Here is a 25,185-nt window from a genome sequence, read left to right as displayed (position 1 = left end):
CGAAAGTATTGATTTCTTCCGAGGAACAATTATGTCATTGACCTTGTGTAATCCCGTTAAACTTGGTATAACCTTGATTATTGAATTCGACATTGAAAAACGACATGACAAATTGAATTTATTTGAATATTATTTACAATTAACGCTAATTATTATAGTAACAGAACATAACCTTCTGCGACAGTATTGGATTTCCAGCCTCCGTGACTTTTCGCTAATTCTCTTTCGATTGCATATCCGAGAATAATCGATACTTGCGGTTTTATAACAGTACAAAGCTGACTTATCATTGGCTGAACACCTGTAAGCTGAGTTGTCATTGGCTAAAACACCTGTACTTTAATGAGTAGGTGTACGTTAATGACATGCATTAAAGGACTGCTACCAGGTGTATAATTACTACATTTCGGCATGGTCGAGCATAAAAACAATAAACGAATAATATAAAAAACTATAACACCGTACAACAAATTTGAACTTTGTGTCTGCCCTTTAGATGAAAGTATGTGATTCTGTATAAACAAAAGGTGCTTGATTCATGTCTGAAAACCAAAATGGTCCATCACGTACCGTTTTCTTAGGAGACCTGCTTTTCATATTTATACAAATTGGTCAGAGAGAAAATTAACAGTGACACTCATTACGGAAAACACATACACTAAAATGATTTTTTTGGCCGTTTCCGCTTGTAGGCATCTGGTGGAGTGTCCCTGATAGTAGACCAACAATATTCAGCTAGCATACTTTCATTCCATCGTCCACTGAAGCGCTTTTCAAACATAGAAATGTCCTGGTGGAAGCTTTCGCCTTGCTCATCACTAACTGCACCCAGGTTTTGAGGGAAAAAATCTAGTTGTGAGTCCAAAAATTGTAGTTTTAAAGACATATTGCAGCCTATAACACGAAAGCATTTCACCATGTCACGAACAAGATCTTCATAGTTTTCAGCTTACTCGTTTCCAAGGAAATTGAACATACTGATTTAAATGCCTGCCAGGCTGCTTTTTCTCCTTCTGATAGTTTATTTTCAAAGTCTCGTCGTGCATGACTGATTTAATTTGTGGGCCAATAAAAACCCCTTCTTTTACCTTTACCTCACTTAAACTTTTGAATTTGTTTCTGAGATACAAGAAGGCTAACCCTTCTCTGTCCAGCGCTTTTACAAAAAATTTCATTAAACCAAGTTTAATGTGCAATGGTGGAAGAAAGACATATTGCGGATTCACAAGTGGTTCATGAGATATGTTTTTGGTGCCAGGAATGTAGTTTTGTCGTGGAGGCCACTGTTTACGGATGTAGTGACTTTTTCTGTCACGACTATCCCATTCACATAGGAAGCAGCAGAATTTAGTGTATCCTTGTTGCATGCCTGTTAATATCCCAATAACTTTTAAGTCTCCGCAAATGTGCCATTTGAATGTAGAGTAGTCAATTAATTTCAATATAGCACTCATTACCTCATATGTTTCCTTGGTATTTACAGCATTATATGCTATAGGAATAGAAGGAAAAACATTGCCTATATGGAGGAGTACTGCCTTTAGACTACATTTGGAAGAGTCAATAAACAGGCGCCAGTCTCCTACAATGTGTTCATGTCCCAATGCCTGAAATAACCCATTCACATCACAGCAATAAATAATGCCTTCTTTCTCCACAAAATAGTGCCCAAAATTGCTTTGTCTTCTTCTAAATGAAGTAATTTTTTACATCTTTATCTAGCAGATTCCAACCTTGTAGCATAGAACCCAGTAATTCTGCATCTGTTTGAGAGAGTTTTAAGTCCCGTACAAGATCGTTAAGCTCTCCCTGTTTTATTTCATGATGTACACATGTCATAGATGGAGAGGGTTGAAAATCTGGATCTTGACCGCATCGGGCATCTGAAATGTCTTCCTCTGAATCAAGAGTATATTTATCAGGAGCTGTAGGTACAGGAAGGTCTTCAGAATGAGAAACTGGTCGCATAGCGGAGGGTATGTTTGGATACCGCATACAGTGCTTGGATTTGGGCGTGAACCCCTTAACATCTGTCAAACAAAAGTAACAATCCGTTATGTGGTCTTTTGGTTCGCGCCAAACCATAGGTACACCAAATTTCATTGCGCTACGTTTTCCTTGTAACCACTTGAATGTAGTTCACTGTGTCCTTAGGCCTTAAAACATTAGTACTTCACACTTAACAGCACTCCACAAACAGCACTTTCAATGAGCAGTATCACGTGGTGAATGGAAACAAAAAATTACATTTAAAATGCTGGAATTATGGTATGATCAACCTGGCAGTGAATGATTGATGTAGATATATATTTATAAATGTGTCTAAATCTATCCCTGCACTGAAAATGTTTGATAGAAGAAGCAGGATATTCGAAAAATAATTTAAATTAAGGAAACATAGCAATATTATCGAGGAAATACATAAAATACTAAATTTTGGATTTTTTGGAAAATGGTTCGTCTTAGGCAAAAACCGAGTACAGATTCGTTATTTCCAGCCATAAATATACAAGAAACACATGTTTTCATGTAAAGGGCATTTTTCATGTTGTATAGTGATTTGTAATTATAAACTTCGTAACTCCTAATCTAAAATAATTTACCTATGCATACATAAAATAACATACGAAGTATGAAATTATGATTCTAGCCTCATTATAACAAATAACAACGAGCATTTATTTTATAAAAAAAATACTCCTTTTATATTCAGAAAGACAAACAATATTGATTTGTACCGGTACTCTGAAAATATTCGTTCTACGTCACAAGACATTACTGGAGCAAATCTGAATTATGATACAGTTATTTCTTACTATCATTAGGTGAAAAACAACTTATGACTCTCGTATGTGGTATATAATATTAAACCCATAATTGTTTTTAAGAAAATTTTTAATTTCTATTATAATGACAGCTAGGAAGATGGTATCGTAATTCTGATGTTGAATGAATTTGGACTATAACGCAACCGAATGCATAGTAGCACGGCAGCACGAGACCTCAACAGACCAGCACCAAACAAGCATTGACGGTTGGTAAATAAACTTGTCTTCAACCAACATTTAACGAAGAATAATCCGGGAAAACATAAACGTGTTTCATACTCCTGTTTGCATAATTATTTAATAACAGATGAGTTAACTTTTTAACAGAATAGGTCATTTTGTTCAAAATTTAAACTATTAATATAAATTAACAATATTCTTCAAACTATTCATAACTGTACACAGATCCACAGAATGATACTATACGTTGTTTATGTGAACTGCGTATCATCTGTAGCGAGTGGGAGCAGAGCGAGACACTGGTGACATCTATACTCCTCGCTGTACTCGACTGGAATCTACTGTTTTGGTACGAACTTCCTACCTATGCTAATAATAATTAATTCATATAAGTATATTCCAACGTAAAATTTTTTCCATAAACGAAGTTACATATGAGTGTTGTTTGGTATCTTTTTTTTTTTAATCTAGGTGTAATCATAACGAAAATTACGCTTAAACTTTTTTTCTGAAAAACCGTAATAACACAAAAACAAATAATTTATGAAAGTATGGTAAAGGCAGAAGGAAATACTGTTTAATATCCTTCGAAATGAACTATCATTTGTTTCTCTGCGATGGATAGAACCAGAGTTTAAATTTTATGGTGCACTCCAATCTAGGTTTTTCACGCAGAACTACGAAAGTCTATAATTTCGAAAATATAGTCTCAATTTCGTAAATAAAAAATACGAGTCTAATGGATTTGCTCGTAGAATCTAAAAAAAAAAAAAAAAAAAAAAAAAAAGTTGCGATTAAATGAGTGTTCGACTTGGCATGGAATGGCTCATGTGCAATATACACTATCAAGAAAAAATAACAATAATTATTATTGTGACACTTACATGAAACATTTTTTCTCTAAGACCCAATATTAATAGATACATTCATGCCAGAATTTAAAAAAAAACTCTGTACTTCCATATTTAAAAAACATGTCCGTTAGTCATGTCGCAGTAATTGAAATAAAAAAGGTGAAGACACTTTGCAAGTTTTAAATCCTTCTTGTGACCTTGGCTGTGTTTATTATTCGTTAATTTTAGTACAGCATTAGGTTTTAACAAAGTATAAACATGACAAATACTCAAGAATCAGCTCCTCATCTTGCAAGAAACCATATTATCTGACTACTTTTAGACTTGTCTTGTGCGGATCTATAAGCAAAGTAGAAATCTAATACCACTCTTATGTTTGCAGAGATACAAAAATTCCACATGAAGGGGCCAATGAGATGGAAAATATCTGCCATAGTTTATAGGCCTCCATGTTTAAAAGTCTTTCTATGTCTATTATAAGAAAAGTGGTTGAAGTATGAAATCTCCGAGAAATTCTTTCTCAATGACTCACAAGTAATTAGATGCATGTATGCGATGTATTCATGTACACGTATGTGTTTGTGTAATGTACTATTGTGTATGTTACTGTATTACAACTTTGGGCCCCAACTGCACAGATTTACTAATATTTACAACTTTGACTTCGTCAACTCTTTTAGTTTTCGTCTTTGAATTTTTCCACTTGGAGTCCTTGGTATGGAATCAACAAATATCACTCCTCCTCGCAATCTTTTTTGCGATGAAACTTGCCCTGTAACAGAAGAGAATATATTAGCTATATGAATAAGGCAATGTTTTAAAAAGAGGAGGTTACAATATCATCGGCCTACTGGCGAAACACCCAATTCAGTTTTTTTTGGCATTTCAAGTTTTGAATGTTCCTTATGCAAAATTTCTCTTTCGTCTGGTGAAGTCCATTATGTTGTATCTAATTATGAGATAATTAATCATTACAATTTCCACTAACTGCAAAATGAACGAAAATAAACACGTGCAACACACTAAGTCCGTTAGTAGGTTTCATCTGTCAATTTCCGTCTTGTTTTATGCAGTTGAAATCAAACCTTACACTTAACACTTGACTTAATGTTTTTCACATGACTTTTCTTGGTTACCCTGAAGTGGTTTGAGTTGTGAAATTGGAAATTCGCGTGTTATTGATTATGTCCATTTTCGTTTGTGAGTTGCACTAAAAACATGTGTGCATATTATTCTACTGTTTACTGGATAATAACTCGATTAGCAATGGTTTTAAGAGGCAAAGAGGTGGTAATGTTGCTTCATGGTCAATGATTTATTATTATTATTATTATTATTATTATTATTATTATTATTATTATTATTATTATTATTATTATTATTAATGAATTAGTGGAATGTCCAAATAGCTGGACCACCAGATGAGTAGGTTAGGTGAAGAAGAGGTGGTGGCGGTAGGAACAGAAACATTTATGTCTGGTGATGATTCAAAAGACAATAGACAAGATTATAAATCTAAAAGAGGTAAACCGCATTCACAAAAATTTCCTAAATTTGTTGACTGCACAAAATGAATTTACGACTGCTTTGGTAAAATTTCAGAATAACGAAATTAAAATTGCAAACAATTCTGGGAACTAAATTGTGACAGACAAAATGACTTCAATTTAAATAACGTGGTCATTGATATAGCTAAAGAGCGTAGACTCCGCAAGGAAAGAGGAAACCAACGTACAAATTTCTAGAAATACTATATCATTTTGTATAAGTTCTTATCGGTATTTTAAAACAATATCCAAAACTGACTGACTTGAACCAAATTTGAATATGATCAGTAATTTTTGTAGAACTTGCTTCATATCGACAGATAGCAGATGATTCACCTAGATACAACAGATGCTTTGTGGACATAATATGATACATACATAAAGATATGTTAAATAATTATCAAAAGCCTAATGTTCTTTTAATGAAAATATCCGCCTATGCATGTAATTCTCTATGGAAATATGAAAATTTATAAATGTACAATACCTTCAACAAATTTAATTATGTCTTGTTTGGTCACATTCTTCTTCTGTTCTTTGACTACAAACGCTAATGGCAGTTCTCCAGCAATTTTATCTGGTACACCAACAACGCCTACGTCTTTAATTGCAGGATGACTTAGTAACAAAGCCTCCAGTTCAGCAGGAGCAACCTTGAAATAACATGTATACAGCAATATCCTTCAATGTTATAATACTATGAACACATTACTAATAACATAATATAATTTCATGTAGAATCCTTTGCATTATACAACATAATATGTATATAGTTTAGTAGTACATACTGTATTAGTATTCCACTAACGATAATGATATTATTAATGGTAATAATGGTAACACTACTACTACTACTACAGTACTACTACTACTACTACTACTACTACTACTACTACTACTACTAACGAGGGCACTCAGGTATATTAAGGAACGAAAGGGCAGACAACTAGCCAAGCTTGCTTGTTCCATAAATGTCGTAGCTAATTACCATAAAATTCCTGTCAGTTTCATAAAACATAAGTTAAGGGAACACTGAACACATGTTAGCACGCTGGGATGTACAATGGCAAGAAAGTAATAAGGACTCTCGAACTAGAGATTTATTCTTTCCTACAATAATCTCTAGGTTAAACTGTAAACACATGATACCCAATTTCGTGCTTATGCAATTCATTTCAGGCCATGGAAAATTTAAAACATATTTTAAAGGGTTCAAAATCAATAATGTAAATGAATCCATATGTAAATGCGAGGAAAGCGACCAGACTGTTGATCACCTCCTATTTGATTGCCCAATTTTCGAAAGAACTCGCCTGTTATTACTGTCACATGTCATCTCATGTTCTGGGCAATTTGAAAAACCCCTGTGTTTTATGTTTAAAAATAAATGCTGTTCAAGAAAATTTCAGAAATTCATATCACATATTCACAATTCACTGTAAATAGCTAGTTAATGTGTTTCTGCCATAGTAAGAGAAGTTGTAGTTAATGCAATTAGTAAGGGTAGGCTATATGAATGTGTTAATTTTGTGTGTGTGTGTGTGTACATATATATATATATATATATATATATATATATATATATATATATTTATATATTTATTCAGTTTTTTTATCATTAATCTAACATGCCACAGGCTGAAATAAAAGGAGATACTACTACTACTATTAATAATAATACTAATAATCACAATAATAATAGCCATAATATCACTGTTTTATATCATATATAAGTTTTATGTAATTTTCATTTTTTTCTGTCTTGTCTGTGTATTTTATATGTGTTGTACATGCATTTGTATGTCATGTGTTTATTTCATATCATTTTTATGTCATATATGTCCTTAAAAGTAATATGTATGTTTCTACGAAATGCTTACCTATTTTTTTATGTAACAAGTCTCTGCGTGATGTGTCCTGGGAAAGTATGGTATCTAATATGTCTGTGTTTCATATATTGTGCATCTATTTCCATGTATTATATTTATTTTATCTCATATCTACGTATTTGTATATAATATAACTTTGATTTTTATTATGTCATACACATTTAATGTAATATGTGTATTTTATGTCATAAATATGTATATATTTTATGTAAATATTTGTACAAGGCTAAGATATGTATGATTTAACTACAGCCCTAATATACCTTCGGGTAAAATAGGGTTCTATAAACTTGGAAATTCAATACTGTACTACTAGAGTAAGGGAGGGTATTGTCGGATACCATTTTGATGTTTCAAAATAAAGGTAATTGAAAAAAGTTAGAACTGGAATTACTTAGTATTATAATAACCTCTTGGGGTTCCTGCAGATTGTACATAAGTATTAGGTAATTTACATAATATGTAATTGCTGTATAACTTGCAAAGACAAAACAGAAATAATATCATCACTGACAGAATGGGAAGGTAATGTTGGATACATTAGACATTATTATGTAAGAGGTATTGATAATGCATTTAAAATAATATATTGCATATCAGAAACTATTACAATAGTGTTCTGTTTAGCCAACCGATATGCAAGCCTTTTAACATCATTTCTGGTTCATCCAAAATATTTTCTCTCCATCATTAACACATAGTCAACTAGCTTCTCTTCAAGTGAAGCTGGGAGTACTGGTTTTCGTCCAAGTTTCGATTTAACGGCTTTGGTGGGCTCAGAGTTGGACTGTACATAATCAAATAATGTTGATCGAGGTACATTGAATCTTTTGGAAGCAGCAAGATAGCCCATTCTTTTCTCCCGTACTGCGACATTGGCATTTACCATATCTCCAGACTTCCATTTTTTTAGACTGAATCTCTTTTTTCTTTTACTTTAGGCATCTAAAAATATCAGAAGAAGAAACAATTCGTTACTTCATAATATTCGATTCATTAGAAAATTAATTACTCACATAAATTAAAAATACCCATGAGTAAAAATGTTGTGGTTTGTTATAGAAAACATATAAATGGGTTTAAGGCAGCTTTCATGTAGCGAGCAAGCAGCATTAAAAGACAGCCGACAATGCCCTCAGCTAGTATCTGACATTGCCCTCGGCTAGTATCCGACATTGCCCTCAGCTAGTATCCGACATTGGCCGACTCTTCACAAACAGTAAAACAAGCCAGCTGCATGAAACATGTTGTCGATAGCATTTCTGCAATTAGAGAATTAAGAAGCCTTATCTATGGTATATCAAACACTGCATACCATGTTATGTAAATATAAGAATAACTTGTAACGAATAAATCACATTACTTACCCTCAAAAAGTTTCTTTTTGGCAGAAGCGTTGAAAACACGCTATTCACACACAGTGAAGCACTCAACTGTAATGGCTATTCATGCAGATGTTCGTCTACTTGTAGAGAACTTAATGCATTATTTTCACATCAGATTGCACCATTCGATGGAAAAGAAATATGTTATCCGAGATTATCCGACATTACCAGACCTATCCGACAATCTCCTCCTTTATTCTACTACTACTACTACTACTACTACTACTACTACTACTACTACTACTACTACTACTAATAATAATAATAATAATAATAATAATAATAATAATAATAATCATAATAATAATAAAGTTATTAAGTTTTTTGTGATAATTTAAAAAAATAATGTTGTTTTCTACATTTATATATGTTGTAATATGCATAAGCCATACAGAGAACAAAATCGTTAATGGAAATATCAAAGAACAATGACAACAAAGAGTGAAGAATCTATACTCCTTGGAACTATACATTCACATGTGCGCTATTTACCGTACTTATTATTATAATTATATGCATACTTACTTACTTACTTACAAATGGCTTTTAAGGTACCCAAAGGTTCATTGCCGCCCTCATATAAGCCCGCCATCGGTCCCTATCTTGTGCAAGATTAATCCAGTCTCTATCATCATATCCCACCTCCCTCAAATCCATTTTAATATTATCCTCCCATCTACGTCTCGGCCTTCCTAAAGGTCTTTTTCCCTCCGGTCTCCCAACTAACACTCTATATGCATTTCTGGATTCGCCCATACGTGCTACATGCCCTGCCCATCTCAAACGTCTGGATTTAATGTTCCTAATTATGTCAGGTGAAGAATACAATGCGTGCAGTTGTGCGTTGTGTAACTTTCTCCATTCTCCTGTAACTTCATCCCGCTTAGCCCCAAATATTTTCCTAAGCACCTTATTCTCAAACACCCTTAACCTATGTTCCTCTCTCAGAGTGAGAGTCCAAGTTTCACAACCATACAGAACAACCGGTAATATAACTGTTTTATAAATTCTAACTTTCAGATTTTTGGACAGCAGACTAGATGATAAGAGCTTCTCAACCGAATAATAACACGCATTTCCCATATTTATTCTGCGTTTAATTTCCTCCCGAGTGTCATTTATATTTGTTACTGTTGCTCCAAGATATTTGAATTTTTCCACCTCTTCGAAGGATAAATCTCCAATTTTTATATTTTCATTTTGTACAATATTCTGGTCACGAGACACAATCATATACTTTGTCTTTTCGGGATTTACTTCCAAACCAATCGCTTTACTTGCTTCAAGTAAAATTTCCGTGTTTTCCATAATCGTTTGTGTATTTTCTCCTAACATATTCACGTCATCCGCATAGACAAGAAGCTGATGTAATCCGTTCAATTCCAAACCGTGCCTGTTATCCTGAACTTTCCTAATGGCATATTCTAAAGCGAAGTTAAAAAGTAAAGGTGATAGTGCATCTCCCTGCTTTAGTCCGCAGTGAATTGGAAAAGCATCAGATAGAAACTGACCTATACGTACTCTGCTGTATGTTTCACTGAGACACATTTTAATTAATCGAACTAGTTTCTTGGGAATACCAAATTCAATAAGAATATCATATAATACTTTCCTCTTAACCGAGTCATATGCCTTTTTTAAGCCTATGAATAACTGATGTACTGTACCCTTTTACTCCCATTTTTTCTCCATTATCTGTCCAATACAAAAAATCTGATCAATAGTCGATCTATTACGCCTAAAACCGCACTGATGATCCCCAATAATTTCATCTACGTACGGAGTTAATCTTCTCAAAAGGATATTGGACAAAATTTTGTACGACGTCAACAAAAGTGATATTCCTCGAAAGTTACCACAGTTGGTTATGTCCCCCTTTTTAAAAATAGGTACAATTATGGACTCCTTCCATTGTTCTGGTACAATTTCCTTTTCCCAAATAGCAAGTAAAAGTTTATAAATTTCGCTATATAATGCACTTCCACCCTCTTGTATTAATTCTGCTGGAATTTGTTCGATACCTGGAGACTTGTACTTTTTCAGATTTTCTATCGCAATTTCGACTTCTGAAAGCGTGGGTTCGGGTATAAATGGTTCAGCAGTTTGTATTTCAATTTCGTCCCGATCATTTCTATTTGGCCTATGTACATTTAGTAGTTGCGCAAAATAGTTTTTCCATCTGTTTAGGATTGATGGAGAGTCTGCAAGCAAGTCACCATTCTCATCCTTGATCACTTTTACCCTTGGCTGATATCCGTTCTTAAATTCCTTTATACCCTTATATAAATCTCGAATGTTTTTATTCTTACTATTTGTTTCTACCTCATTCAGTTTTTCCTTCAAGTAACCTCTCTTTTTATTCCTAAGTGTACGACTTGCTTCCCGTCTTTCATTGAAATAATTATCTCTCTTCTCCTCAACTGGATCCTGTAAGAATTTCAATTTTGCCTGTTTCCTTCTTTCTACTACCATGAAACAATCTTCATCCAACCACGGTTCCTTTTTCTTAGTTCCATAATAACTTATGCTCTGCTCAGCTGCAATATTGATACTATCTCTGATATTTTCCCACACGCTATTAACATCTAATTCTTTCTCAACTTCATCGCAACTTTCTAAAGTGGCAAACCTATTCGAAATTTCGACCTGATAATTTTGCTTAGCTTCCTCGTCCTTTAATTTCAAAATATTGAATTCAGTAATATTAACTTGTTGCTCTACTCGCTTGGCTACTGATAATCTTTCTCTTAATTCTCCAATCACCAAATAATGGTCAGAATTACAATCTGCACCCCTGAAAGTTCGAATATCTACTATACTAGTATGTCTCCGTTTATCTATCAAAATGTGATCTATTTGGTTGTGTGTCAATCCATCTGGAGAAGTCCAAGTATATTTATGTATATCCTTATGGGGGATGTTGTACTTTTGACAATTAAATTTTTCGATGTGGCAAAGTTGACTAATCTAACTCCATTGTCACTACTAGTTACGTGTAGGCTCTCTTTTCCAATAGTTGGTCTAAAAATATCCTCCCGTCCTACTGTAGCGTTGATATCCCCCAATAAAATTTTCATGTGATATCTAGGAAACTGATCAAAAGTATGTTCCAATTCCTCATAGAAGCTATCCTTTATATGGTCGTCTTTCTCTTCTGTAGGGGCGTGAGCATTTATAACTATGATGTCGCACCATCTACCCTTAAGTACTAAATATGATAACCTGTCACTGATAAATTCGACCTTTTTTACTGCTGATTTTATTCTTTTATGAACAAAGAATCCTGTTCCTAATTGGTGATTATTGTTTCCTTCCCCATAATACAACAAGTAATCTCCTATTTGTGATATGCCATTCCCATATAACCTAACCTCTTGTACTCCCACGAAGTCTATTCTATATCTAGCTAGTTCTTTTGCTACTAATGTTTACCCCTCCTGTTCAATAAAGACTAGTTACGTTCCAAGTGCGAAATCTCAAAACCTTATTCCTTTGCTGTGGTCGTGCCAGAGAATCAGTCCTATTCCGAGGCTTATTGTAGGGATTCGTAACAAGCTGTTTTTTACGGTGATTGGTTGTTAGCCTTTCGCCCAACCCCCAAGCTGGAGGACCACCCCTTATCGGCTGTCCACGACTGCTTATTCAATATATTCGCAGCTACCCTCCATATCTGGAGGCCGTCTCCTCTATCCGCAACCTGAGGACGCGCCATGCCGTGGTGATAGGGACCCACAATACATGGATAATTATATGCATAAGCAGGATTAAATTTAACATTATTATCTGTGTATTTGTCACTTTCATATTTCTTCTTTAGCAAGTTGTCTTACTGTGAAATTATAAAAAAAGAATCTTTCAAAGACAGTAGAGAAGTTTTCTTTAGAGTAACAACTCAGCATTAATTAAGTTGCCTAGTGTGAACATTTGTTTATGATATGTGTTCACTTCAAAGTCATTTGAACAATATTATTTTTAAATGCGTTTGATGCTATCATACTTGAAAAAAAGGTTAGGCCTACTAATTTGGAAAACGTTTTGCACTTTATTTACCACTTACTTTATAATTGTTAGCCATTTACTAGCCATTTGAGTTCATCATCATTGCTAATAAACTGAAAATCATTTCAATAAAATAAATAGCCTATTCATAAAAAGCTACGCACTTTAGGTTAATACACAGTGAACCGTAAATAATGTCATTAATTTCAGGGGGTTATTCTTTGAGAAATTTCAAACAAAAAAGTGTAATAAAATTTTCTTCGTTTCTTTTATATGAAATATTTCATAAGGTATTTTGGAAAAAAACGCATCGATTTAATTTCCAATATGTTGAATCAATTTAAGACAGCAGTGTATTACGATAATAAATGATTTAAATAATTTTAATTTTGTCCTTTAAATGTGAAGAAATTTGAACCGAACAAATGTAGGCCTAACATTTTAACTTTCTTTCAAGAACGAAAAATTACATTTGTTCAGAACAAATTTCTGCCCATTTTAAGGACAAAACTAAAATTATTTCAATCATTTATTATCATAAAACACTGCTCTCTTAAATTGGCTGAGTACATGTATATCGGGAATTAAATCAATGGCTCTCCCAAAGCACACTATGAAATTTTTCATACAAAACAATTTTTATTTCGAAAAGGAAGCAGAAAGAAACAAAATTGTATTAAACTATTTTTGTTTGCAATATCTCAAAGAATAACCCCTGAAATTAATTACATTACTTACGGTTTAACCTATATAATGTCATAATCAAATTACTTATTGTATGAAACATAGATTGCCATTTATGAGCTGAATGTAGTATTATTTTTCAGAATGAATTTGAACCTGAAAAATAAAATCATTTCTAAACACATTCTGTGTAAGTTTCAAGAATTTTTTTTTAATTTGCTATACATCTAGCGTTCATCTTAGCTCTCATTTATGAAAATGGGCAAGATTAAAAGAAAATCGAAATGACTTGTATTCCGTCAAAGAATTATACAAGTTTGTCACTTAATATTTGAGATGTCTGGCAATCCTGATAATGATGTAGATCATGATAGACTGTTCATGTTTTGGTTGAATAAGGATATATATTCATAATAAGTTACCAGACGTCTCTGTTTGCCAGGAACAGTCCGCGAATTTTGCTTTTGTCCCTGAACAAAATTCATCCCCAGAATGCCCCTGATTTAATAATGTGTACCCAGATATTCCAGAATTTTAAGTGTTAATTACTAGAATTGAATCGGTAATTTTGAAAAGAGGTCATCTCCATTTTTTTCACAAATTCACTTTTTGACGGCTTCATACTCCTACAATCTAAGAGAAAACAGGACTTTTTCATTCGTTAAAGCACTTTTATACTGGGTCACTTTCAAGCATTCATTTGGAAAACTAACCATCTCCTAGAGGTAACCCATTATCAGAGTAATCTGTATGACTGTCTGCTTGCTGCACAGCTAATTCTCTCACCACACTCCTGTTTTGGCTGATGCAGTGGGCTTATCGGTAGTTAACTAGCAGTCGTCTGCCCAAATTAGTCATGTGCAGTCATTTATTTATGCCGGAGAAGATATCGGACAGTGCAAGTTTCTCAGGTCCTTCTTATTCTCCGGTTAAAAGAAAGAAGGAAAGTAGCGATATATAGGCATCATTATAAATAGATTGCAATAAAGAAAGCCAAATGAAAAATAATATCTAACCACGTGAATAAACCAACCACGCCTCAAAGAACTGGTGTCATGTGCAAGCAAATTTAGATTCGTAACTGCTTACTACTATATTTTTATCAAATAAGTCCATTCAAGTATTATAAGAAAATATCTGGGCTCAATGTTAAGATTGTGTAAAAATGTTCTTAAAAAGTATCCATATTGTGAAATGAATTTAAAATACATATTTTCCCTCAAGTATTTTGATCGACATTTCAATTTGTTCCTTGGTGGTCCCCAAATAGACGTTTGTTTAATGGAACAAAAATAAGAACCCCATTTAATGAGAATGAGATGTAAGCTGCGGTTGCTGAACATATAGTCCATAAGTGACGAGACAGCAAATTTTTCAATAAAATAGACTCGGTAAAATCACTATGCAAAAAAGCAGCAGCATTACGCTTTCATTATATGCAGAACCTTCCTCTTCCATGCTTACCAGTGCGGGAGATATTCGTATTTTATTACAGGCAACTCTTGGAGTTCTACAATCATAACTTCGAAACCGAGAAAGCTACACTTTACTTCTATCAGAAAGGGAAAGGTCATAAATGTCCTAATGACATTTGCAGTTTCTTGAATTATTATCTGAAGGAAAGTATTCCAAATGAAGTTGTACTTCACGTGTTCTAGGATGGTTATCCAAAACACAACCGAAACATATCTGTGTTACGGATTTTTTAAGCTCCTGTTATTACAGGAAGATGTTTGAAATTTTAAATTTCCTTCCCTCAGCGAGACCACTCCTTCAATGACCGCGACCGTGATTTTGCAGTGGTTTAAAAGAAAATTAACTATAACAATCGGGTCTATGTCGTACAAGAGTTGAAAAATCTCATAGAGTTCTCTTTAAATCGAAATGAATTCAAAGTAAAATATATCACACATAGAGATATAGCTAATATTAAGACTTGGTGGCCAACCTTATTAAAAAAAAAAAAAACTAATGTACAATCAGAGTTACGGAATAGCAGTTTCTCAAGAGCAGAAGTGATATTTTGCAGTGAACAACTATTATGAATTTGTTTTTATTAGTGGGAACTAGGAGTGTGATAGCCAGGCTTTGTATCGACATTACAGTAGAGGAACGTTTTCTGTTGGAGATACAAGAACGAGATAGCTTCCCACTGTTCGTGCCAACCATAGAAAACAACTGTGCCTATCAAGAAAATCTTCCTACTGTATGAATATCAAGAAAATAAAGGATATCAGGATCTCTATCAACACATCCCAGCCAACTGCAAATATTTCTACTATGAAATCAATGGGTGAAGCTTCTGAAGAACTGTAGTATTCCTCACACGTTTTCCCTATTATACGTACTTTTAGCAAGGTTTTGCAGTACCATTTATGTTTTTTAAACTTAATTCTCATAAAAATACAAGTTTCAGTTATAATAGTGGACTAAATTTTTCACAAGCTCAGATTCATTTTGAAAACTGGTCAACTCCACAATAGAAAAATAATTTTCTTGGGCATCCTATATGACTAACATTGATTATGTAGGCATATTTATATTTATTTCAAATCTTTTACTCCTTCAGGGAAGAACTAAGATTGTATTTTTGTCAATGTTATTTTATTAACAATAAACAATAAAAAATAAACATCTAATGTCCTTTAATGATATAAAATTATTTTAATTTTCTGGCATTATAATAGGTTTTAAAATAGTTTTTTGCTTCTCCTGTGAAATTTAAGAAATTTGAGATGAACCCTTTCAAAGTAACCGATTTAATTCTATGAAAATGCTGTTGAATATCACTGTGTCTTTGGAATTCATTCACAAGATAAGATACCTGTGAAATGTATATCGCTGAGATGTCCTTCAAAAGGAGAAAAATTTGAAGACATTATTTTTCATCCAATGTAGTTGTACTTGACCGGATGAAATAATTTGTTTTATGAAATTTCTTATTTGAAGAAATATGTGACTTCAGAAAAAATAGCAAAGTGGAATGAAAAAATGCTCTCCTTTGCTCAAAATGAAGTGAATTTTTTTTAAATTTTCTCCGAGAAAATTATTTTCTACGTGCAATTTCATCTTCCTGGAAATAATGTTTAGTGAAGAAAATATTTTCTTCTGTGAAAATAGTGTGAAGATCCAAAAAAGCCAGAACAGTTTAGAAACTGTCGAACCTTAACCAACTGCAATATGACCTGTCAGGAATTTGCTGCAAAATTGAGATGCAGAGAAGATCGATTTAAAAAAATTCACTCTTCTCAAAATACCAGCACTTTAAGTAGTAGTTAAATAAAATGAACATTTTAATGTGTAAATATAATAGTATTTTAATTCTTTAAGATGTGTAAAAACAATAGGCTTATCAGTGAATGGAAAACTAACAGAAATGTTAAAGGGAGTATCTGTCCCTGGAATTGTGAAAATAATCTGGTACCGGTAACCTTAATATATAAGAATATATCAATCATTGGCTATAAATACATTCGATACCAAACTACATACCGGTAGGTCTACCCGTTAGGAATTTAATACATTCCACTGATATGGATGAGAATTACAGATACTATAGTACTTTCTGTCTGGTTTTGTGAAACAAGCAGGTAACCACCGAATGAAACATACACAATTTTCGATGTAGGTATGCTTGAAGACAGATATATCAATTTTTACTATGGGAGATATTCAAAGAACGGAAATATAAGTAGGCTACAGTAATAGAGATACAAAGAATATAGGATCTAAGAACGAGCTACTTGTACATTCATACTAGACATTATTGGTTTGTTGAGAAACACATCTAGAAATTTATACATATATAGACGTCTGGAGGAAGTAAGAAACAAGAATATTTACACTGGCGACAGAGCATCTAGAGGTACCATTACTTTTAAGCAGTCCGACCACCCCTCCTCCCGCACTAGCAGATACAGTACCATTCATTTGGAAAACATTTTTAGAACGGAAATTATTATATTGTGAGAGCACAGCTGGATCGGTGAAAGTAAGGTTAATGTTTTCAGTTAGTAGTGCAATGAACAATTCTGCTGTGTGCGGGCTCCTTCGCAGTGACGTCACTGAAGCCTCTAGTTGCTCCGTCCCCGTATAAACACTTATGTACTACTAAGTTATTTGAATAAATAAATAACAACTTCACTGTGTTAACATTACAAATATTTGATCACTGGGATTCAGAGGATGATGCAAAGAACAATAAAACTAGTCAATCAGATAACATAACACCAAATATTTATAATGGTAACACAGTGAAGTCGTTATTTTTTTAATGAAATAACTTAACAGTACATTAGTGATTCCTGGTACGGCTTATAAAATGTTATAAAGAGTGTATTTAAGAAGGAAGATATTTAAAGGTCCTTCTTGTGAAACTTTATGTATATTGAGAAAAACTATGTGAATGTCCATTATAATATATTAAATAGATATTAGCTGTGACAACAACCTTACTTGATATTATTACACAAACATCAGAAGCAACAATCACAATAATGCCTCCTATTTTCCTTAATAATAATAATGATAATAATAATAATAATAATAATAATAATAATAATAATAATTATTATTATTATTATTATTATTATTATTATTAATTTTATTATCCTTGGGGAGCAGAGACTTAGATGGGATGATAATTTAAAAATGAATTTGAGGGAAGTGGAATATGATAGAAACTGGATTAATCTTTCACAGGATAGGGATCAATGGGTTCCTTAAAAGCCATAAGTAAGTAAGTATTAATTTTATTATTTTGACATATCAATTTTTTAAGAATTGGGATACTCGACGTGATGATTTTAGTCAGTTTCTTTAACAAACCTGTATCAACTAGGTCTACCAGTACTAGGTTATTTAGTATCCATGGAATTGGTGATAATGAGATGACATTTGGTGAGTTGAGGACGACGATTCATAATGATTTACCTAATAATCGCCTTACAGTTCAGGGAAATCTCGGAAAAAAAACCTGGTTGAATGATTGTTCATCTCTGCTGAGACACGTATACCTGAGGCCGGTCGGCCTTTCAGGGGCGTATTTTGCGGACTACCGGGGCTACCGGCGGTAGCCCAAGGAAATTACAAAAGAAAAGTTTATAATATAACATAATGTAATAATTTTGTATTACCGTATTAGTTTTACCACAGTAATTAAAATTAAAGTAATTGTTAGATTTATATGCGCTCTCTGCTCTCGAAAGAAACAAGTTGTCAAGGCGGCATCACTGGAGAAACCGCTGCTACGAAGGGTAGCCTGTGACCGTTCCGCTCACGTCGCACAACTCCCCGTCCCCCCGCTCCCTCCTGTTTCCATCGTGCACTGTAGGTGGGTGAGTTGCCGCTCTCGTGATCGGTTTCTTGGAAGGCGCGAAGCAACAATATGCTTAGTACGCTAGCTCATTAATGTGATTGTGTTCTTGCAGTGCAGTATTTTAAATTTGTGATTTGTTCAAGTGTCTAAGAGTTATATTAATTGTGAATTATTAAGTTTTTAATTTCCCAATTAAGTGATATTGTGAAAAATATGGCAGAACAAGTTTCTGGAGAGGTTTGTGTTGAAAATGAATGTGTAATAGAAGGTTTATTAAAAGTGCCTTTTAACCGTCGTACATACAACGAGAAAGTTGAAATTGTGAAAATGGAAAGACCAACTCCTGAGTTAAATTTGTCCATGGACGTAAAAGAAAAACAGCGTGAGTACACACGCCATTTCACTTCAACATCATATGGTAAGTGGAATTGGTTTTGTGGTAGTTCTAAACTGTCTAAACTATTTTGCTGGCCATGTTTGTTATTTAGCCGCGAAACTAATGTGTGGTCAAAAGAGGGGTTTTCTAATATGAACTCCCTTCGAACGGCAGTCCTAAAACACGACAAATCAAAAGCTCATATTTATAGTAGCATGAACTTTGCAAACTTTGGGAAGACAAGAATTGATTTACAGCTAGATAAGCGAAAAGTTCTACACATCAACCAACACAATGCTCTTGTGAAAAAAAATCGGGAGATTTTACTGCGTCTTATTAACGCAGTCTGCTTTCTAGGAAAACAAGAATTGGCTTTTCGGGGTCATAATGAGAGTGTGGAATCAGACAATAGAGGAAATTATATTGAATATTTAAGTTCCTTAAGTGAATTTGACCATTTACTGGCCAATCATCTTGAGAGTTCAACACTATTCCGTGGTACTTCTCCCGCAATTCATAATGACTTAATATTTGCTATAAGTGGGGTTATGATAAAGAACATAAAATCTGAAATAGAAGAAGCACCTTTTGTGGCCATAGTTGTTGATGAAACAAGTGACTGCTCTAATCAGAGTCAATTGTCCACTGTTTTAAGATACGTCGACAGTACTGCCAATGTTCAAGAACGGTTTATAGGATTCACAAATGTCAGTTCGGACAAAACTGCTGCTGCTTTGTTTCAGCATATGGAAGGTGTTATAGCAGAATACAATGTCGGCAATAAGTTAATTGCACAGACATACGATGGTGCTTCAGTTATGGCGGGAAATATTAATGGCTTAAAAACAAAAGTTCAAGAAAAGTATCCTCAAGCACTATTTGTCCATTGTTACAGCCATGTTCTCAATTTAGTTTTGCAACAAACTACTTTATCCATTCCAGAATGCCGTATTTTTTTCAAAACACTGTCGGGTTTAGCTGCATTTTTCTCATCATCTCCTAAAAGATCAGAAAAACTCAAGGAATTTATGAAAAAGAAACTTCCAAAATTAGCACCAACTAGATGGAATTTTACATCTCGGCTTGTAAATACAGTAAAGTAATACAGAGAACAACTGACTGCTTTCTTTGAAAATATCATTTGTAATGACTCTGAAGAAAACTGGGATGATGATGTAATTGTGCAGGCTCAAGAATATTTGTATTTTTTCACACAGTTTCAGAATATATATTTCTTCTTGAAGTCTATGCTAGAGTGTTCGCACATACAGATGTGCTCTACAATATTCTTCAGACAAAAAGTCTAGACATAGCATACTGCTTGCAAGAGGTATCAAAGTTAAAACATACTATATCCGAGTTCAGACGTAGTGGGTTTCCGTCCATATGGAGTAATATGGAAAATGAAAATTCTTCAGACAATACAATGGAACCACCATTAAAGCGAAGAAAAGGAGATGATGAATTGAAATACAGGCAGCTGTACTACAGCATACTAGATCGTATGCACATGGAAATTACTGACATTTTCTGATTATGGAAAGCTTCAGTTCACACATCTTCTAGATTCTCAAAAATTTTCTGCTTATAGAGAAAACTTCCCGAATGAGGCACTAAACAAATTATTTCAGTCCTATAACAGTCACTTTGATCAAGTACGTTTGAAAAATGAATTAAGTGTAATATATTCAGCAGAAGTCTTTGATTTTTCGAACAAACCTATCCATGAAATATTATCTGCCATATATGAAAACCAGCTGAACCAAGTTATTCCTGAAGTCCTTAAATTGGCAACATTAATTGTGACAATACCAGCTACGTCAGCATCGGTAGAAAGAACATTTTCTGCGTTGAAGAGAATAAAATCCTACTGTAGATCAACTCATACACAAGAACGTTTATCCGGCTTGGCACTGATGTCAATTGAAAAGTCATTTCTACAGAAACTTCGCAAGTGGTCCAACTGTAATTTCAATGACGAAGTCATCAAAGTATTTTCGTCCCAATCAAGACGTCTGGAATTCATATATAAATATGTAAGGAATTTTATTATAGGGTTTTTAAAATATATTTTGTGTAATAATAGGGTCAGTGGTAGCCCAGACCCTTAAACCAGTATACGCCACTGCTGCCTTTATCCTTCAAAGACTGTCTTGCCAAGGATCACTTACTTATCCTGGTTGCAGTGTTGTTGGCTTTCACAGTCACGTTACTACAATTGAGTGCTGATGGACATAGTATTAGAACATCATAACAAAAAGCTTAGTCTACACTATCTTATAAAAGAACAGCTTGTATTTTTTACAATTAACTAACTAGAACCTGCAGTAACATTTTAAAAACAAAATTGACTTTTGTTTTTTCTAAAACTGTCCACGAAGGAAGAAACTTATTTGTCCTACTTCCAGGAATCGTAATTGAGGAGGACAATAACACGTTTCCTTCCATCTTTTGGTCTATAAGTTTTAGAATAAATTTTCAGTACATGTCCTAATGATTAGGAATAGTAGAACATCTTGGCCTTATAGTCATCATGTTGCTGAAACGAGGAAACCTATAAAGAAACACACTAACTCCCATTTCTACTGCTGACGTGAGAATGGAATCTGCGATCACTTGATTTGTAATAAGTAATAACATACGTAAGACACGAAAATGAACTTTTCGTAATTATCGTCAGTTTACAAGCAAAACACATTTAAGTAAAAAATATTACTTCTGAGAAAAAGGCGTTCGAAAGTTCTTGACAAAACTGAATCCTCAAAATACTACTTTTAGTAAGTTGTTTCTCTTTATGTGTATTTAATTTTCCAGTTCTAAGTTTATACACATACATTAAGTACATTATATAAGCCTTTTTCTCAGAAGCAATATTTTTTACTTAATGTCTTTTAGTTGTAAACGACGTTATTTACTCTACTTTTCCTTCCTATGCTATGCATAAACTCATGCAAATATTACTGTCCTCTATCTGTATCCATTTTTCTCTCAGACTCTTTAAAACACCACAATACATTTTCCAGCCACTGCCACTCAGCTCAAGTGGTAGCGCATTTGCCTGCTGATCTGGAGCACACTCTGGCGTGGGTTCGATTCCTGCTTGGCTGACTACGTGGTCGGATTTATCCGAGGTTTTCCCCAAACGTATGGCAAATGTCAGGTAATCTATGATGAATCTTCGGTCTCACCTTGTCAAAATATCATCGTGCTATCACCAATTCCATCGAAACTAAATGACCTAGTAGCAAAGACACCATCTTAAATAACCAAGTAAGAAAATGAATTTTCTTCTCAAATTAAGTTGTTCCTTAGAAAGCATAATGTCGATTAAAGTAGTTGAATTCATTTATAAACTCTACTCAAAATATAGACTGTGGAAGAAATTAATTAATGTACCTTTCATTTATTTGAAATGCAAATCAAGAATACATATCAACTTCTCTGTTTATTAAAATAGATTAAAATCATATCTGTAAAATCTTAATTTCCATTAACATTAATTGTTGTGTCATATTTCATTTAAAATGAAAAATGGTAGAAATTATAACATACTACCCAGTTTACCTGATATCCTTTGTATTTGATGAGCTCCTTAAGTCTGTCAACAATATAAAAGTAACCTTCTTCATCATAGTAACCTACATCTCCGGTGCACAGAAAGCCATCACCATCAAAAGCAGCTGAGGTTGCTTCTTCATCACCACAGTAACCTTTCATGATGTTAGGACCTTTGAAGCGCATTTCTCCGCTTTTATATGGGCCTTGGTTTTTACCAGTTTCTAAATCAACTACCTATAATAGAAATGATATACCTGTAAACAATTTGCTGTTTGTAATAAATATAATGTAAATCTGTCCATTTGGAAGGAAATAGCTAAAACTGACAGAGAAGTAAATAAAATCCTTCTAAACACTGAAATCATTCTCTGTCTGTCTGTTTGGCTGCCTGCATTATAAATCATGTTTCCTCAATAAATTGTATTTTTATTTCCCATTATCAACCAACAAGAAATGCATTAGACATTCAAGTAAACAGCAACACAACACAGTAGGATAGCCTACAATTTGTGAAGTGAACTGCTATGTTTTTTTTTTTTTTTTTTTTTTTGTTCATATGATGGGGCCTTAATATCCCGGGCATGGAAGATGATGATAGTCGCTAGACTATAATTCAGAAGGTGATGGAAACGATATCTAAACTAGTTAATCAGGTAAGATATCATTAAATAAAGAATGTATTATGTACCTATCTTGTTACTTATTGTATATTTTGGTAGTTTTAATATTCCTTGAAGCACTTAAGTATGTTGTTGTTGTTTAGTCAACTGTCCGAAGACAGGTCTGGACCCCACAAATGACATCATCAAGGTATCACTCATGAGGCTACTAGGCCAAGAGATAATGAGGTAGGATGGCCAGTTCCTCTCCCCCTCCATTCCATACATCGCTGACTAGCTTCACATTCCACTAATTAAACATTAGATGCATACAAACAATTGTTCTTCCTCTAACATTTATCGTCAAGTGAGATGTACTGCCTGGTAATAGAAATAGCCTACATATCAGTCAGAACCTCAATCAGAGGTAAACTTAAGTACCGGTATGTTTAAATTAAAATTAAATTCATATTAGGAATTTTATTTTGTGTGTGTATGTATGTTTGTGTGAGTACCTAATGACGAATGTATGATCTGTAATAGATTGTGCAGGGAATAAATAAATACAATAGAAAGTAGCACCAGAAATTAAATATTAACGCAGTGAAGTTGTTATTTATTTATTTTTATTAATGTAATGGTTTTTCAGTGCTAAAATAATGTCTAAGCTTAACTAGCAAGCAGGGACGGTCCGTCCATAAGGGCATATGCCCTACCCTAACATTCTTAAGAAAGAAGTGGTTTATATTTTACCATGATTTATTAAACAAATAATAGTCTGCTAATATTCGGTTCAAATCTATCACATACACTATGCACAGTATCTGTACAAGTTTCACTATTGTACGGGTTTGTGTAACTAAAGAAATGAGCAGACTGTGCTTGTGTAGGTAGAAAAATTTTTAGGGCAGCTTGAGATTTTACTCGTCTTTGCTAGTAATGGTGAGGCATGCGCGCTGTGTTTGCTGCTTGTCATTGGCCGCTGTATGCTTTTAGCACTAGCAAATTTAACTTGCATTATGGCAAGAGCCTTGTACTGCCCATCAGCAGGGTAGTACAAAGAACATAATTCCCCTTTAGAAATACAACCATAGATTTAATACTAACTCTATGAATACAACTCAATAGCATGCTTAGTAACTGTTGTGTTAGTAACAAATTTAAAAGAAGCAGGAAGGCATTGTACCACATTGTTCGTCATGTTTTTATCGTAGTGATATTTACAGCGACAGCGTTACGTGTGCAGTGAAAATGTGTTAGTCATTTTAAATCCTACTCTTTGTTACGGAATATAGAAAATGAATAGTCAATTATTTGATTAATAACAATTCTCAACTCATCCCTTGAATGATAAATTTGTAATTAAAGATTTGGATAAGCCGAATCCTAATATTGAAGTAGGACAAAGTTACTTGGTTAAAGGCAAGGTGGTGGAGAGGTCATTCAGCTCGGAAATCTATTCGAAACATGACTGGCTGTGTGTTTGTGAGGTAAAAAAATGCGATATTCTGCTTTCTGTGTTTGTTGTTTAGAGGTGACCATGGACTAAAACAGGTGTTACGGATCTGAAATATTTATCTGAAAAAAAAATTAAAAAAACACGTTGCGTCTTCAAACCACAAAAGTAATGTCATGGATTTGGCCGTACTGGGGATTCAGAATATTGCAAGTCGACTGAGTTCTGCTTACAGTTAGCAATTTGAACTTCACAACAAAAAAGTAAGAGAAAACAGGTATGTGTTGTCTCTGCTTATTAATTGTGTTCGATTCTGTGGTGCTTACGAACTTGCTCTGCGCGGACATGATGAATCGGGCACTTCAACTAATCCACGGATGTTTCGTGGACTTGTCGATTTTAGTGCAGAATTGAACGAGTCGCTGAGAACCCATTTAGACAAAGCAACAGTATTTAAAGGAACCTCAAAAACAATCCAAAATGATTTGCTGGACTGTATGCTTCAGATTTTTC

The 25,185-nt window shown here is 33.8% G+C and overlaps 1 protein-coding gene across 4 annotated transcripts in view; it reads right to left on the bottom strand.

The window, feature by feature from the left end:
• Positions 1-4,031: 4,031 nt before the first annotated feature.
• Positions 4,032-25,185, bottom strand: part of LOC138700155 (luciferin 4-monooxygenase-like) — a 232,850-nt gene continuing 211,696 nt past the window's right edge. For all 4 annotated transcript variants that reach the window (XM_069826543.1, XM_069826544.1, XM_069826541.1 and 1 more), the window contains exons 7-9: positions 22,624-22,851; positions 5,897-6,062; positions 4,032-4,634 (exon numbers count right to left, since the gene is read on the bottom strand). In XM_069826543.1, coding sequence (XP_069682644.1) covers positions 4,513-4,634; positions 5,897-6,062; positions 22,624-22,851 — 516 coding nt within the window. In that variant the 3' untranslated portion in view covers positions 4,032-4,512. The remainder of the gene's footprint in view (positions 4,635-5,896; positions 6,063-22,623; positions 22,852-25,185) is intronic.

Source organism: Periplaneta americana, chromosome 5, assembly GCF_040183065.1.
Source record: "Periplaneta americana isolate PAMFEO1 chromosome 5, P.americana_PAMFEO1_priV1, whole genome shotgun sequence".
Classification (NCBI taxonomy): Eukaryota; Metazoa; Arthropoda; class Insecta; order Blattodea; family Blattidae; genus Periplaneta; species Periplaneta americana.
Note: the sequence above shows the minus strand (reverse complement) of the source record. Positions and strands in the feature narration are given on the sequence as shown.